Genomic DNA, 16,415 nt, shown 5'->3' on the forward strand with positions numbered 1-16,415 from the left:
TCCATCAACCCAGCTGGACATTCCTGCAGGAGAAACCAGGGTGTAGAAGGAAGTGAACAATGAGCTACTTTTAGACTGTTTGTGTTGCAAGATGATGGCAAATAAGGGCTTGTGACATTTTCCCATATTGGAACCGTGTACTTCTATATATGAACTTTTTCATCATGCATTTCCTTCGAGGTCAGCTTGATCTTTTGTGGAATTTCTACTTCTTTGTGAATCTTTTATTATTTCACCTCCAAACGTCACGACCTAAACACAACACGCCGTCACCGCTCTCCACTTCGAATCCCATTTCTACCCCCCCAAAAATCTGGAATATCTGCAGAGTTTCAGCCAGGATACAGTTTTCCTTTGCACGCTCTGGCCGGCGCTTCCTGACTGCGGCGTGACTCGTTTCCCTCTCTTCACTGGCATTGTTAGCCCGAGAGGTTCTTCCCAGAAAGGTACCGAGCGAGATCAGGAACGAAGACTTTCAGAACCATCAAGACGGGGGCCAAAACTCTGAGGACGGAATTTTACAAAGAGGAAGATGTGGGAAAAGTTGTGCAAACGGCGTCTTGTTCTCACCTTTTTGTGAAATCTAGTACATCCCCTCGGCCGGAGCCCAGGCGGAGGCGAGGTGTGTGATGACAGGAGGATCGGCGTCTGTCTTCAGCTGAGCAGGACGGCGAAGGTCAGCGTCCTGTCAGGAGGTCTCCTCTGCCTCTCGCTGTCCACAGGAAGAGGAAGGAAGGAGAGAAAGTTCTAAACAAAGGTGTATTTTTGGATTCCCACACACGACTTGAGACTGCGGCGTTCTGGGACGCAGCATGGACTCCTTCTCCAGGGGTCAGCGGAGGTCCCATGTGAGACTTGTTTCCTCGGGTAGGTGCTCCGCGCAGGCCGGATAACACTAGAGAGGATCAACATGATCTAGATACATTCGGCAAAAGATTCTTTGTCTTTATTTTATTTTTTTTAATTTTTTTCCAAATTAAAGAAAGTGGACTGATAATGAAACGGCGCCGCAAGTACTGGTTTTGGAGTCGGAAAGGTAAAAACTCAAAGATGTGTCTGCTCTGCTGTTATGGTAAGATCTGGATTCATTTGGATATACGTAGAAAAATACACCTGTCATCAGGATGAGTCGAGTTTTTAAAGCGGGGGTGTCAAACACTGGACTGGTGAAATAGTGCGATTTAATAACATCTAAATTGAAACTAAAGTGTTTCTCTGTTGTGCCTCAAAGTATACATGGTGAAAATGACGTTTTCCTCAAATCACGCAATTACCAAGAAAAATGACTACAATGTCAACATAAAGGCAATTTTAATAAAACCTTTTGGTGCAAAGTATGGTGAAATTTTCCAAAAAACGTCTCCTGAAGCTGCTGCCTTATGCATGTTTTCACAAATTCACCCTGACAGCATGACTGTGAGACTGGTTTGTTTACAAAGAGGGAGTCATCTTTCATTCTGATACCTCAACTCAGGTCTCAGTGTTGTGTTGTGTTGTGTTGTGTTGTGTTGTGTTGTGTTGTGTTGTGTTGTGTTGTGTTGTGTTGTGTTGTGTCTGCTACTCTTCAGAAACTTGTTTGAAGGGGGGGAAAAAGCCTCTTTTGGTCCACAGGCCTTATGTTTGACACCCCTCTTTTAAAAGTTTCTTTGCCCATCTTCATCCCAAAACCACCTGTGACTCACTTTTTTCCAACCCAGTCCGGCCATGATTCATTTCCTGCTGGTGTGTTATCGCCGTTTGACTGGCATCCAGCTGTTTTGGAGCTTATCTCTGGTTTCTGCAGGCGTGGGGATCCGGTTGCTAATGTGATCGTGCCTTTGCTCTGGCCTGCAGACCTGCTCCCTCTGACCATGTCCTCAGTGAAAACATCAATGCCGTGCAAAACAAATTACCTTAAAAGCTGCGTCCCCTCTGCAGTTACAGCTGTAATTCTTCATTTCACGAGGGCTTTGTTGGCAGCCGGTGGTTCGGGGACATGAGTGTCTGCATGCTGAGTGTTTTGCTTGTCGTGTCCAGCGGCTGATTAACGGGGCGGCCGCGCCGGTCTCCATGCGGACCGGCCTGCCGCTGTGGAGCAGCAGCAGTGAGTGAGGGGGCATTTAAATCCGCCACGGTGGAAAAAAAGAGGCCGTTTTGTTCTCAGAGGCCTGGGAACCGCTTCCCCCTCTTAAGACCCTCGTCCAACCACTCGGTCCTCTTGGCAAGCGTCCCCGACGGCCCATCACCCCACTGTTGAGCACTGGAAATGAGTGTGTGTGTGTTGAAACTCCGCTGCCCCGCTCGGCTTCCTCGGGATCCTGTTGCTGAGTTTGGGTTGAGTCACTCTGGTTCCGCCAGAGGAAACAGTGTGAGGCTTTCTGCTTTCATTCTCTCTGGCAGGAAGGAACGGGCTGGGAACAGCAGCAGGCCGGGCGGCTTTCACCACGCTCATTGTTTCTACGTGGGAGACGCCGTAGAAACGCAACCTGTCGGCATCTCAGCATTAACCTATAGCTGGACTCCATTTTTTATTTATTTATTTTTTTTACTTTAACGAAATGCAAAATATCAGAACCAGGACTGAACTGTAAATTGTTTTTCCACATTCCCAAACTTAAAGTAACCCAAATAAATTTCAGCTGTTGATATCAGTTTTAGTAATCAGACTGATACCGATATGTTTAAAAAAATGATCAATATCAGCTGGTACTGAAATAAACACTGATATAGTGTGCATCCCCAGTTCATAAAGTTTTAGGCCTATAAAATTGAGGATTTCATGCCATTTATAACAACAGAAATACTATATGGAGCTCAGAATAGCAACTTACCGATCTGTGTTCAACATTTTTGACATTAAGATGAGGAAATTTTGACTTATGAGGTTTTGGATTTTTGGACTTGACGACCGCCGAAATATACTTCATTTTTTTGGGACTTGAATTATTAAAGATGAGATGATGAGGATGTAATGTAATGTTTTTTTTTTTGTTGTTTTTTTGTTTTTTTTTTATTTTACCTAAAACATGTTATGTCAAGTTATATTTTATTACAAAAATAATCATTTTTAAGGATTTTGTTCTGATTGAAATTCTGGAGAATCACATCTACAGGTTGATGTTTGTGACTTTAAATATGAAAAATCCCTTTTATTAAGACAAAGTTAAGTGAAAGAGAAACTATTTCTGCACGTCATCCACACAAATGAAACGAGGATGAGATTAAAGTTTGATGTTGTGATAAGGTGAAGTAAAATGTAGTTCAATGCTGTGATAAGCTGCAGGACATAAGTCCCGGTTATACAAGTTCAGTTTGACTTTGGAATCTTTCAGATCTTCAGGAAATGATTGTAAACCAATGAAATGGTTCCCACAAGGCATGATCACATAATCTGTGTGTATGAGTGTGTGTTAATGATTACGGTCCCGGTTGATAGCTTTGTTAAATAAATGTGACGATAGTTTCGTTTGAAGCCAAGCTCTTTTATTTTCACTTGCACTCAAAAGGCTTGGAGAGATAAATCACATTACAGCCCCGTCCTGTTGTGTGTGTTTGTTGGTGTTAAGTGTTTGTATAGTGTTTAGACTTTTTGTCGACAATTGATCTCCCCTGTGGGTTTATCCCTCTTTCTTTCTCGTAGCATTGTTCCTTGGCAGAAAATCTTCTCCCACTGGAAAAGCTGATTATTCCCATTTTAAATGGTTCCACATCAGTATAATGATGATGATCTGCATTGTTTGGTGTGTCATTTGGTTGGATATTTTTATGAATAAAAAAAAAAAAATTAATGCAACATTTCCTAAAGGCAACGGCAGACTAAATCTTCCACCCATGCACAGAATTAAAATATATACGATACTTAACGGGAAATGCATGCAAATTAGCCAGAGGCGTTCAAACCCCCAAGAGGATGCGCCTGTTACTTCTCTATTTGGATTATGTTCCTATAAACCTCATATTTCTACCATTTTCCTTTATAGTCTGCGTTGTATCAACACCGTTGCAGGTTGCCCATTATTTTTTTTTTAAGAATTTCTTCCTCATTTTTTCTTGATTGTGTGAGCCAAACAGAGATGTAATCGTCTTTACTGAGACGCTGTGTTCTGAGTTGAGGGTTGAAATCTGCGTCTCGGGGAAAACCAGTATCGGGTCGTCATGTGGAGGTTATAACCAAGACGATCTAAATTTAGTTATGCAGTGTGTTGCCGTCTTGTGAGCGTGGTTGTTAACCTGTTCCTGGCATTCATTCTTTATCACTCACAGACCTCCAGTTCTTCTCCCGTCGTCTGACTTTTTTATTTCCCTGTTGGTTCTCTGGCTCGCTGGAGTCATAAAGTGATGCTCAGAATGTTTTTGACACAAACCGTCACTTTGATGCACCTCGAGCGAACACTCCTGCATTATTCCAGCTGTAGGTTTATATTCTGACAGGTGAACAGGAGCCACTTGTCCTGTGTTTTTCAGCTGGACACATCCAGACGCAATGAGTCATGAATGCCAGTTCCTGGAAGGTATGCTCTTCTGCATTCGTGATTATTAATGCAAATCATTCTCCTCTTCCTGCTCGGAGTGCCACACATTCCGTTTGGTAGTCAGTGTCTCTAATTATATAGTTGTTTGTGGTAAGCCAAAATGTAATGAGGCAGCTTTTATTTTCAGCCGTGTGATCTGAAGGGAAATAATTAAGAGGGAATTTCTCACTGTTGATCCTGGATTCACTCGCTCGGGCCACGCCTGCTCTGCCTGATGTCTGCTTGATTATGGGCCTTAAAGCAGTTCAGTGTGTTAAATGAGGCAGTGCAGCGTCTGCACGGCCTGTTGTGCCTTCATGGGCTTCATCACTGCCGCGTTTGGCAGCAACTTTAGTTCCCACACAATAAGCCCAAGTAAAACGTCACCTTGCATGAGTGACTTCAAGTCAACGTTCAAACATAATGCATTTCTGGGAATAATACACCGGCTTGGCTTTGGGGTTTGTTTGTGGTGAAGACTGCAGCCTTGAATCAGTTCATTAGTGTTACAGCTCCGAACGTTTTTACTTTGAGCAGTGGCGTGGATTCTGTTTCTGCTGTTCCTGACTGAAACGCCGCCGCACACCACTGACCTTCAGCATGACGAATCTTCACGTAGCCTGTAACCTCTGCCTGTAACCTCTGCGCCTGTTACAGCTGATAATGAGGCAACTATGGCTGCAATGTATATAAGAACCCGCCTCATTAAAACAACTTACCAGTTACCCCACAGTTGTTCCCCAAATCCAGCTCTTATAAACATATGATCCAATAAACATGCGATTCTATTGGTGCCTGAAATTTTTCAGGTGAATAATTTGCTGTAGAAGTGCGACGTGATGTTTTTGATTGGAGTGAGCTGCAATATAAGGGAATCAACAATATAAGAGAAATTAAGAGTAAGGTAATTTAGCAGGAGTATTTCCTGTTGGTTTTACCTGTTCATATAAGTAACTTTAGCAGTGAAAGTGAGTAAACATCTGGATGCTCTCAAGCTGCTCTGAAATCCAGGGGTTTCAGGTGCAGTTTTGCTGTTGGCCACTAGAGGGCTTTCTTTCAACAGTGATGGTGGGCTCGAACATCTGAACTGTGCTGAACCTGTGGGACAGTCTCATCTCAAAAACAGCACAGGTGTTACTGACAACAGCAGAATCTACTTTTAATGAGTCCAGAAAGTTTGAGTGCGAGCCGGCTCGTAAAACAACACGAGCCTGAAACTGAGGCAGATAATTGAAATGCAGCCGTCATTAACTTTATTGTGTGCATCTGCACTTTGTGTGTGTGTGTGTGTGTGAGTGTGTTGTCACATACAAATTGTGTGTGCTCTGAAGGGAACCTCGGATGTCTGGGTGGGTCGGACCTGATCTGTGCAGCGTTACACGATGTGGAGGGGAACGTGGCAGATCCTGTTCGCCCACATGTGATTTTCTGGAGCACTCGGTGAACTCTTCTTTAATGTTTTACCTGTACCTGCTGCGTTCAGGGAAGCACGTCGACAATAGGCGCTGGAAACGAGCACGGATCTCTCTGTGAGGTCAATAAGTATGGATGTGTTGTCTGAAGGCACACAGTCGGTGTTGAGATAACAAACATGAAAATCGCGGCGTACTAATTGCTTCAACTGATTCCTTTAAACTCCTCTTCTCGATTCAGGGAGGATTATCGGGGGATTTATTCTGTGTGTTTACCGCGAGGAGAGATGAGTGAGATAAGGTGAATAACAGGAGCTTCTTCAAGGCTGGAATGTGTTTCCCACTCTCAGGGAACTCGTTATTTAATCAATTTGCTGCCTAGATAAACTTACTTAATATCTCTCAGTGTGATCCACACTGCTCCACTTTACCAGGTCCTTGTTTTTTTGTTTTTTTTTTATTGTGTTTTTGGGCACTGACTGACAGCAGGCCTGATGATGAGTGTGCCAGGCTGCTGATAGCGGGAACCCATCCAGGCCGGGCTGCGAGGCGGGGGCAGACGCCGACCCGTCGCCTGTCATGCTGTCGTGACAGATGTGCCCTGCTGCTGCACACACAGGGACTTGGCCCGTCTACCTCGTTTGACGTGTCTTTGTAGCTTTTGTTTTTCTCACACACGTGTACTTGTGTGTGTGTGTGTGTGTGTGTGTCTGTAAGCGTGTGCAGACAACGCACATCGTTCATCGTTGACCTTCATAATGTGCGTGGTGAGCTCTGGAGGAGGAACGGGTCAATGAAAACGACAAGGGGCTCAAATGCAGAGTGTGTGTGTGTGTGTGTGTCAGTAAACATGCATGTGTGCATGCATTCTAAAGTGATGTGGGTTTAATTAATGGTGTGTGTGTGTGGGAGGCCCCCGGTCCTCTGCTTATAGAGCTGTGGTGGCTAATGGCCTGGAGCCATGCTGCTCTCCTGCCTCCTCCTTTCTTCTGAGGCCAAGCAGAGAAAAAAAGACATAGACTCTGGTGTGAGAGAGGGAGAGAGAGACAGAGAGAGAGAGAGAGAGAGAGAGAGAGAGACAGTGAATGTAGTAATGGAGAGGTAGGTGGATGTGACAGGGGAGATGTGGCGGCGATAAGAAAATGCCGGCCGCAGCTGTGAAGAGGCTGAAAAAAGTGTGAGGTGGGCAGCGTGTGAGGAGTGGGCGGGAGGTGGTGGAGCATCAGACAGAAGGGAATTTATGCACATAATGAATTATGTTTCACGCTTGGAAATATAAGAAAAAGGCCAAATAGAACGCCCTCCTCCCCTTTTTCTACATCAGACTATAAAAGATGTCGACAGTCTGAATGTGGAAAACAGTGATGAGATCAAATACAGCTGGAAAAAGTCTGTCTGTGTCAAAGTTTTCTGAAAATCTAACAGATAACCTGAGCCGAACTTTAATATTCTTTGCCTAAATCGCACCAAGCAGGATTTTTATAGTCGCTGTTAAGGAGTCTTTGACGCTGCCGGCAGAAGTTCTGCGTGCAGTAAAAACCTTTCATTATAGATTTTATTACTCCCGAATTTCAATGGGTCGCCAACAAAGGAAGCTTCGAATCGGTAGCTTGTGGCGTGTGTTTGTGTGTGAAGAGAAGAGGGAAAAAAAACTATTCTCGGAGGATTTTTCAAGCTGACATTCACAGTTTGTGACGACAGATTGATCTGTGGTTGCAAAGCAGCAAGGAGGCGCTTATCCGCCGCCCCACAGTGTCGCTTTGATGGCATTTCTCAAATGAGCCGGTATGTTTCTGAGTTAGTGGGGATGTTCCTGCGCTCGCTGGCGAGCCTCTCCTTGTGTGTGTGTGTGTGTGTGTGTACACTCTCCATGAACAAGGTGGAATTAAGATCCGTGGATTTGTGGCTTGTCGTTTGAACACGCTCGGTCCTGCATGACAGTAATTCCTGCTCACATCGCGCTCCAGGTTGGACGCTGAATGCTCAAATAGGCCCATTACTCACCGTTTGAAAGACAATGACGATGTTAGGTGTCACCATGGAAACAACAGGCCACCTCTCTGATAATAATCAATGAATGTGGGGTTCGTCAGAGGTCAAATTTCCCCAACAAATTATTCAAATATTCTAGACGTCTGACATTTCCATGAAAGGCTTTTCTTCGTGAAACGCTGCTCCTCTCTCCGCAGATAATCAGTGACGGGAGAGGCAGAAGCTGCTAATTTTCTCATTAATTCCAACACTTTTCATGATACATCTAGCATATTTCCCCCTAATTGTCCAGACGAGACTGAGCATTGCCGTTGTTTTGCTGATTCTCACAGACTCTGAGAGTTTATGAAAGGATAGCGTCTAATTAGGCTGCAGGCTGATGGGGACGGAGCATCGGGGTAAATGTAGTGCTAAGTTTCAATGTGTGAGCGCGTCACTTGTGCTTAGGACATTAACCACAGTGCTTAATCAGGCCCCGAAGCACTGAGCGAGCGTTGGATGCTGCGCTCGTTCTAATTTTAGGTTGTTGTTCATCTAACCTCCATTAAGCCCTTCAGTTGACAAATGGAGATGGAGAAAAAATTGACAAAAATTACTTCAACCAACCCCAGTTTTATGCTATATAAACATTTTGGGATGTGAAAATAATTTGAATGGGAAAGAGAAGACAGGCTTGATGAGACTAAATTACCATATTATGAGCTCGTTCTGGCAGAGCTGAAGCATTTACGGTTTCTTAATAGCGGTATCATTTTCAGTAAAGCAAAGTGCACTTCTGGCTTTTGGATTGGCTCGGTCTGAGGTCTTATGAGGACTTGAGTGTTTTATTCTACCTCCATACATGAAAACACTCCTCAGCCCTCTTCTTGATTATGATCATATCATCTCAGGATTCTTATGTGCATCAATATTATAGGTGGTTTCAATTTGTGGCTAATAACTGATTACAGTTTTAATTGACTTGTAAAGCGGTTTAATGAAGAACCGTGTTCGACATGCATGCTCAGAGCACAGACATTCTTAACACTGTAGTTGCACCTTGTTGCAGCATTTTCCGACTCTTCTGCCTTTATTTTCATGCATCCATTACTTATTAATGCTGTTTTACGGCTTCCAAGCCACCGAGCGCAGACTGGCCTGCCCTTGAATCTGAACCAGTCGCCGCTCGCATGTCTGCTCGGCCGCAGGCTGCGTGACCCTGGTGCTGCAGCGCTGACCTGTTTGTGGTAACAGCCAAGCCAGGAGCACACACGTATTTCTGTGGCATCCTGATTTCCTGCACATGGCGCACCCGGAGACATGCAGGAAGCCCTGCTCGCTGCCGACCGTGGCTGCTGGTTACAGTTATTGCTCTCTCGACCTTCCTGTGAATAATTACCGTGCAGTATAATCAGGTCTGGCCAGACTCACAGAGTGCTTTAAGGTGTGTGTGTGTGTGTGTGTGTGAGAGAGAGATTATGAGTGCGAACAGGTCATTTTGTGGAGCTGCTCAAAGTAATTTTAAAAGCTGTGCATGTCCGGCAGTGGCTGTGAAGGCCAAACTCATAAAGCTTGTGTTGAATCACTGGCTTCTTGTTGGATTTGCAGGAGTCGTGAAATATTAGATCATGAGAAATTGAAAGAACAAGGCAAAAGATTTTGATCTGTGATTTGATCTGATTTAGTTGAAGAAGAAATACAAGTTAGGTGGAGAAAAAAGGTAGTATATATGAATCTATACTAGACCTGGGCATCATGTGGCTGCTCCTGATTATTTGTACTTTGAAGATAAACCCTTCATTTATCCAGCTCATTCACCCATTATTTACCCACAAATCATGCAAATTAACGCCAGAGCTTGACTGAAGCAAAACAAGAGCAGCAGTTTTAAAATGTGGCTCAGACATCAGTAAAATCAGCTGAGCTCTACTGAACCATAAAGAAGGAAACTGGTTAGTACTGCGATGACTGCCCTTTTCAATAATAATAAAAAAAAAACAATAGAGTGAAGATGCTTTGACATCAGAGCAGATTATTGTCAGCCTGGCACTGAAGACGTGACTGTCTGCATTTATTCTGTGCATCAGATGTTGTTTTTGACGCCGCTGCAGCGCTCATCTGTGCCTGCAGGTCATTTTCTTCGACGGGCTTGACAGCTTAGGAAAGTTAATTCTGGCACCAAGTCAACACTGAAAGCTCAGACGACCACTACAATATATCTGCTCTGCAGTCTGTAGCGCTGAACAGCAGAGCTGGCAGCAGCGGCGGTCTCTGGAGCACAAAACTCTAATTACAGGGCAACTGCGGCATTTGTTTGTGGAACGATTGTAATCAAACTTCAGAAATATGTTTAGAAGAAATTCTTTTGTTTGTCTTGTTGATGGCGTTTGTCTGCTTGTAACCAATTCAAAGCTCCGGGAAACTTTGGCATTCCTAAAGATGGTTGTACAATATGATTCTCTATATATTCAATCATGGCTGATCGGTGCGTCGCCTAAAATCATTTTCTGACGGAATCAGAAATCCAGCACAGTGTGACTCCTGCTGCCAACAACCCAAAGAGATGCAGCAGAAAAAGAAAAAAAGCCTGATGCAGCGATCAAAGCGACACCTGCACTGCACCAAAACAATAGTTAGCAGATTCCCAAGGAGGTAAAACGCTCACCCCTTCCACAGTCTCCATCAGCTTTCCTGAGGTGTCGTTCCCTTCAGGTGCATTCCGCTGGAGCAGCTCAGGTCCTGGTTTGTTATTTATTTGTTTCCTGGAGGAACTGTTGGCATGTATCGATGCAGGACAGGATAACAACGTGTCTGTCTCATCTTTTACTCGTTCAGTTCAGAGACGGCAGACCTGCCTCTCATTAACGTCCCACTTTATCAATGGGAAACTCCCCTTTGGAACACACTCAGGTGTGTTTTTTCCTGAATTTGCACATCTCCACCATCCCAGAGAGTTTTTTTTTTACATAGTCATTGCTTTAAAGCCAACTCAGATATGCATTCATGGTGCCTTTTCAACATTTTTTCCCTTTTCTTTCCATCAAAATCATAAACAAATATTTACATTGAGTGGGGTTTTGTGTGTGTGTGAGACCTGTGCCCCATGTGTCTCGTCATGGGAGTGTGTTCCTCATGATTTGGCTACCATGTGAAAAGAGTGGGTGGCCTGCATTTCCCCTTTTCCCGCCACCTTTTTGCATTTTGCCAGTCGCAGTGAGCTGTGATGAAAACGCCACGCTGCTTCTGGAACCTCTGGTGGCGACAGATTAGGACTGAAAACTGCAGGAAACCAAGCGTCCACTTTCTAACACGGACATCAGTTGCTCATTGTCGTCTCCCCGTCCAGATGCTTCGCCTCTCCTCTGTCACCAGGCACACCACACCCTGTTTTCCTCCTGGCTGGGGGGGAGGTTCGCTGCGTGTCACACTCGGCACCTATATCTGCCTCGGCCACCAGCGAGCCGCGGGGGACGGCGGCTGAGTACGGCCATTGGCTTCTTCCCCTCAGCCCTCCCCTCGTCCAAAACAATGGGACCGCTTGTCCATGCGACACACATCCGCAGCCACACACACACGCACACACGCACACAGAGGGGGCTTTACTCCGGGGCTGAGTGTCGCTCCCCCGCCATATGCCCCGTCTCCGCTGGAATGTGATTTTCTCTCGCTCTGGGGAGGAAGACCAAGCAGTGAGGACGGGCTGAGAGAAGAAAGACCAGCAGCAGGAGCTTGAGCTAAAGGGTGAGTCGGTCTGTCACTGACCGCTGAAGTATATATATGTGTGTGTGTGTGTGTGTGAGTGAGAGAGCGAGAGCGAGAGAGAGAGGAGGAAGGGAGGATGCAACCAATGCAGCGAGGCAGCAGTTTAACACAAGCCTGAACCTGCCAGAGCGAGCGACAGAGCGCAGAGAGAGCGGGAGAGACAGAGGAGGGAGAGGTCCTTTCACTTCAGCCTGACAGTGGATTTCAATTTCTTGCCTGGACTCCACCTCGCTGCACTCTCAGCCTCCCCGCAGGTCAGTGCTTCTCTCTGCTTCCAGACCGGTTAACCCATCAGCCGGCGTCGCCGCGCCGCATCCAGCGCATGCACAATGCAGCCTCCACGCCGGGGCGTCGGGTTAACGGAGCCGATGGCCAAAAATGTGGTGTGGTTGGGGAGCTCAGAGACACCGTTTGCTATTCTGCACACACACCCACACACACACACACACATACACAGGAATCGACCACCAAGGGTGATGGTTAACAAAGGGAGGAGCTCACATCACAAAAGACAAACCCGAGATCTCGCCACAGGATGTTCCTCAGGCGGTTGCTGAATCCATGTGTGTGTGTGTGTGTGTGTGTGTGTGTGTGTGTGTGTGTGTGTGTGTGTGTGAGCTGTGGGTACTCTAAGCAGTAGGAGCTGTATTGGCTGGAGGGGACTATTAATTTTCTTTAAGGCGGTGTTGACTGAGCCGCTCAGCTGCTGCCTGTCTAGAGATATCTGCCACAAACACACACACACACACACACACACACACACACGGGTCTGTGCTCACAAGGCTGTGGATTTTAGTTAACTCTGTTTGCCATGATTGGCGTAATCGGCCTCAGCTGTCCAGACTGAGCTGTGGGAAAAAAAAAAGACTGAGTGTGTGTGTGTGTGTGTGTGTGTGTGTGTGTGTGTGTGTGTGTGTGTGTGTGTGTGTGTGTGTGTGTGTGTGTGTGTGTGTGTGTGTGTGTGTGTGTGTGTGTGCGTGCGCGTACCAGATATTGCTTGCATGTGGTCCAGTGCATGTGTGTGTAAATATGGTGGGCTGCTCTGAACTGTATGCAAACACTCTATGATGTGACGTCTGTCATGCAGTCTCTTAATGACAGATGATTTCTAGCCACCAATCGCCGATCAATAAAGGCTCATGAAATACTTTTATACGGGAATATAATTGCTATGATTGTGGCTTTTGCATTGCTATACATAAAAACTGCTGAGCCCAGTCTCTCTGTCCACTGTAACTCCTTTGGCTTTAGCTGTATCTGCAGCTGAAAGCATTGAGTTAATCAGCATCAATACATTTTCTGTACTTTCTCTTCCTGCCAAATCCTGGCTTCCCAAACAGGCAGATGGTAGCAGGAGGTTTATCAGATCTATTTTCTTGTGCAGCAATGGAGGCAGCCATTGAGCAGTCCTCATGGTGACAAGGCTCCTTGCTGGGTGTGTGTGTGATCCTGCTTGGAGGGGGTTCCTTCAGGCTCAGAGGGGTCCCTGCTACAAATCTTAAAGCTATAGTCAAAATGAATGGAGCTTCTTTCAGGGGGAAACACTCTACGGCTGTCGTGATGAAAGGTTTCCGTGAAGAGCTGTTCTTTGATGTTGCATTAACAAGACTGACGGGTCTGATTTCTCAAAAGGCGTGCGCGTCCTGTGTCACGTTTGAGAGCTTTTGTGAGGGGAAATCATGAGTGTTTCACACACTGATGTAACCAATCCACGTATGAAACCCCCCTGAGCTGCAGTCCTGCTCAACGTTCAGGTAGGAAGCTGCTGGGACAGACAGCGAGAGAAGACATGCAAATTTTATGGCTTTCAGGAATCCTAAGATCACACTTTCTGTACCTGTCATTCTCCGCCTCCTGTTTTTTAACGCTCATGTACGATGAACCCAGAAACAACGACAGACATTAAAGCTTTCCTCACAGCTGCAGAGACCACAACCAAATCAAATGTGAGCAAAAACAGGACGGAAAAGGAGTGTGTGTGTGTTGTTTTGAGTGTGAGAGGATTGTCATATCAGCAGTATCACAGGGAAAAATAATTCATGTGTGAAGAAGACGGCGAGGAGCTGGGAGCCTTGTGTATTCCTGTCATGGCCTGTTTTCCATCTCCTCAGGTATGCGCCGGTGTGTGTGTGACTTACGTCCCTCTGACCTGTATCTCGCAGTGTGAAGTGCTCCGTCAGCAGCTGGATTCATGCCCCTCACCTTGGGGCTTTATCCGCCACCCCCCTCCCCTCGTTCCTGGCCTAATGTAAACCGCTGTGTCATTGCCCAGCAGATCCATCACCCCTTCGGTGTCTGGCAGCCGTTTGTCTTTTCGTCCCGGCTGTGCGGAGAGAGTCTATCGTGAGAAGAAATACTGATCCTGTTTGACTCACTTTATTCCAGCAGATCAAGTGCTGCATGCGTTCCCTGAATACACCGAGCTTTCACAAGAAATACGCAGAGCTGTTTGAAGGAAGGCTTGTTGACAACTTTGGTTTCAGAAATGAGGAAGAAAGATTTTTTTGCATTTAGTAAAAGCCATGTCAGCAAAAGACGGAAGCTTGTGTCACATCAGTGATAGTTTTTGGCTTCTGTTTTTTTTTTTTTTTTTTTTTGCATTATTGGTCTTGAGGCACAGACTGGAGGCTGCTGGCTTGCTGTCAGGGTTTTCTTTGCATTCCAGCTCCGAGCTGAGAACATGGGCTCCGATGCTTCCAGTCAGAGGGCCTCATTCATGCCGAGCACAATGATCCCGTTTGAGACGCAAGTCTTTCCCCACACTGTTTGATTGGCATTATGTTCAGCGTCTATTTACTTCATCCATTATACATTCAGTCAAATCTGTTTAGAATTAATGAATCTCTCTTGTTTACTGCTTCTTCAATACTCTGGTATCAACAGAAGAAGATAAACAGGGAAGCAGTGACGACAGATCAAGATGGAAGTATTTATCTGGAGTATTTTCATTCAAATTGTGTTAAAATAATTGAACCTCTGTTAAGCTCCGGTTCATTCAGTTGCTGCCTCTCGGGCTTTTCATTCCCACTCAGCATTCTGCAGTTTACAAAGATAAACGTGGGACATTAATCGCTCCAGATTTGATTGGTTTTTTTTGGTCAGTCACGTAGAACTTGACATGATAAAAGTTTTCTTCTTATTGCCTGTAATTATCTATCAACTTTGCATTCCTCCTGATCAGATCTCACCAGGTGGAAGTAAGCTGACCTCCTTCAACCAGCAGCTCTCTGTGATAAATATTTGGTTATTGGTTACATCTTGGGAACTTTAGCAGGAATCATTGTTGCAAATTGTCTCACTTTAATTTAAAGTTCTTTTTACATCGACGCAGCAGATCAAATCTCATTCGTTGCATCATTGTTGGAAATCCATGTCAGCTAAGACTCTATCCACCAGATCAGTATTCTGAGATGTCTCGTCATGTCGTCCTTCAGTTTCGAAACATTTGTTGTGGTTGTATTCCCTCTTACTCAACGCACTGGGATAATAGAGCTTTTCGCCGCTTTGATCGTTGTGAACTGCAGCCTCCACTGAGCAATAGGTCCGTCATCAGAGTCCGTTTGTGGGAATTTCTCATGGAGTTATTTTTGGAGTTGGGGCTGTATTTTAAGTCCAGGAAGTCCATTACTTTTACTGATCTGATGGAAAGTTTATTTTTGTGAGCATTTTGCTCAGAAATGTTCTGTGAGGTCCTTTGACTAAAAACAGCTCGCTGGTAGTAAGAAATACACCCGGGGGCATCTGGCCCTGCAGGGTACACATTCTTTTGAGTGCAGCTTTATTTTATTTCGCATGTTGATGCCTTTTCTTCCCATAAACCTGGTCTGAAAGCGTCGTATAGGTCAAACTCGCATATCTGCACATAATCAGCGAGACCTTTCAAGTCCGGTTGGTTCTCCGTTATCATAGAGGAGCCTGCTGTGAATAAGCATTGTTGTTCATTTATGAGCGCACCGGTCCGCCGGGACTCAGTCAGACGTGGTAATTGGGCAGACAGGCTATTGATTGACATATTTGGTAGCTCCGGCCCAGCAGCTGTGATCTTTTTTCCAAGGTAAAAAAAAAAAAAAGAAGAAGAAGAAGAAAAAAGGCAGGTTGTGATGGGAGTGGAAGAGACGAGAGGACTGAAGGTGATAAAGAAAAGGATTGATAATGGAAAGAGAAGAACTACAGCAAAAAAAAAAAACAAAAAAACGGAACTTGGAGCGATTAAATGAGTGAATGAACGTGGCGTGTCGATGCTATCACAAACTCTCACTCCAGCGATCAATTCGTTTCTCAGTATCCAGTGATCAGTCTGCTCTATCCACACTGCAGCTTCAATCTCTCCCTCTCTGTTACTGGCGCCGCCGTTTTCATTCCTTCTATCTGTCTTTTATGCTGTTTTACCAGTTCAGAGCTGTGGTGAGCGGGAGCCGATCCCCCCCGTCTGAAGGCAGGGAACGCCCTGAATACATCACGCACACTGCTTGGATCAATTATGGAGCCGATACGTCTGAGATCAAACATACAGACCATGTGCAAATATTCAATTATGGTCTTCTTTGTATGAAGGATGATTATCCCTGCAGTGCCAACCAAGAAAGCCGTGGTTTCCGTCTTGTCCGCAGCGGACCCAGACGCCCAGCTGGCCTGACCTCATTAGACATGGGCCACGGAGCGTGTTCAGATCATGCTAAAAGCTTATCTTCACATGCTGGGGCTGCCGGGAGAGCATGCTGGGAAACAGAGATGATGGACGACGTTGTACACATTTTATGAGGCACATGTTTGAGTTCGT

General features: G+C 45.4%; 1 protein-coding gene across 2 annotated transcripts in view; it reads left to right on the forward strand.

The window, feature by feature from the left end:
* LOC115391826 (FYVE, RhoGEF and PH domain-containing protein 4-like) overlaps window positions 1-16,415 on the forward strand; it is a 46,773-nt gene that overhangs the window by 3,657 nt on the left and 26,701 nt on the right. The window contains exon 1 of one of the 2 annotated variants that reach the window (XM_030096195.1): window positions 1,014-1,072. The exons of the other annotated variant lie outside the window; for it this stretch is intronic. Coding sequence (XP_029952055.1) covers window positions 1,051-1,072 — 22 coding nt within the window. The 5' untranslated portion in view covers window positions 1,014-1,050. Of the gene's footprint in view, window positions 1-1,013; window positions 1,073-16,415 lie in introns of those variants that run through there. 2 annotated transcript variants of the gene reach the window in all.

The sequence above is a fragment of the Salarias fasciatus genome, chromosome 7 (genome assembly GCF_902148845.1).
Source record: "Salarias fasciatus chromosome 7, fSalaFa1.1, whole genome shotgun sequence".
Classification (NCBI taxonomy): domain Eukaryota; kingdom Metazoa; phylum Chordata; class Actinopteri; order Blenniiformes; family Blenniidae; genus Salarias; species Salarias fasciatus.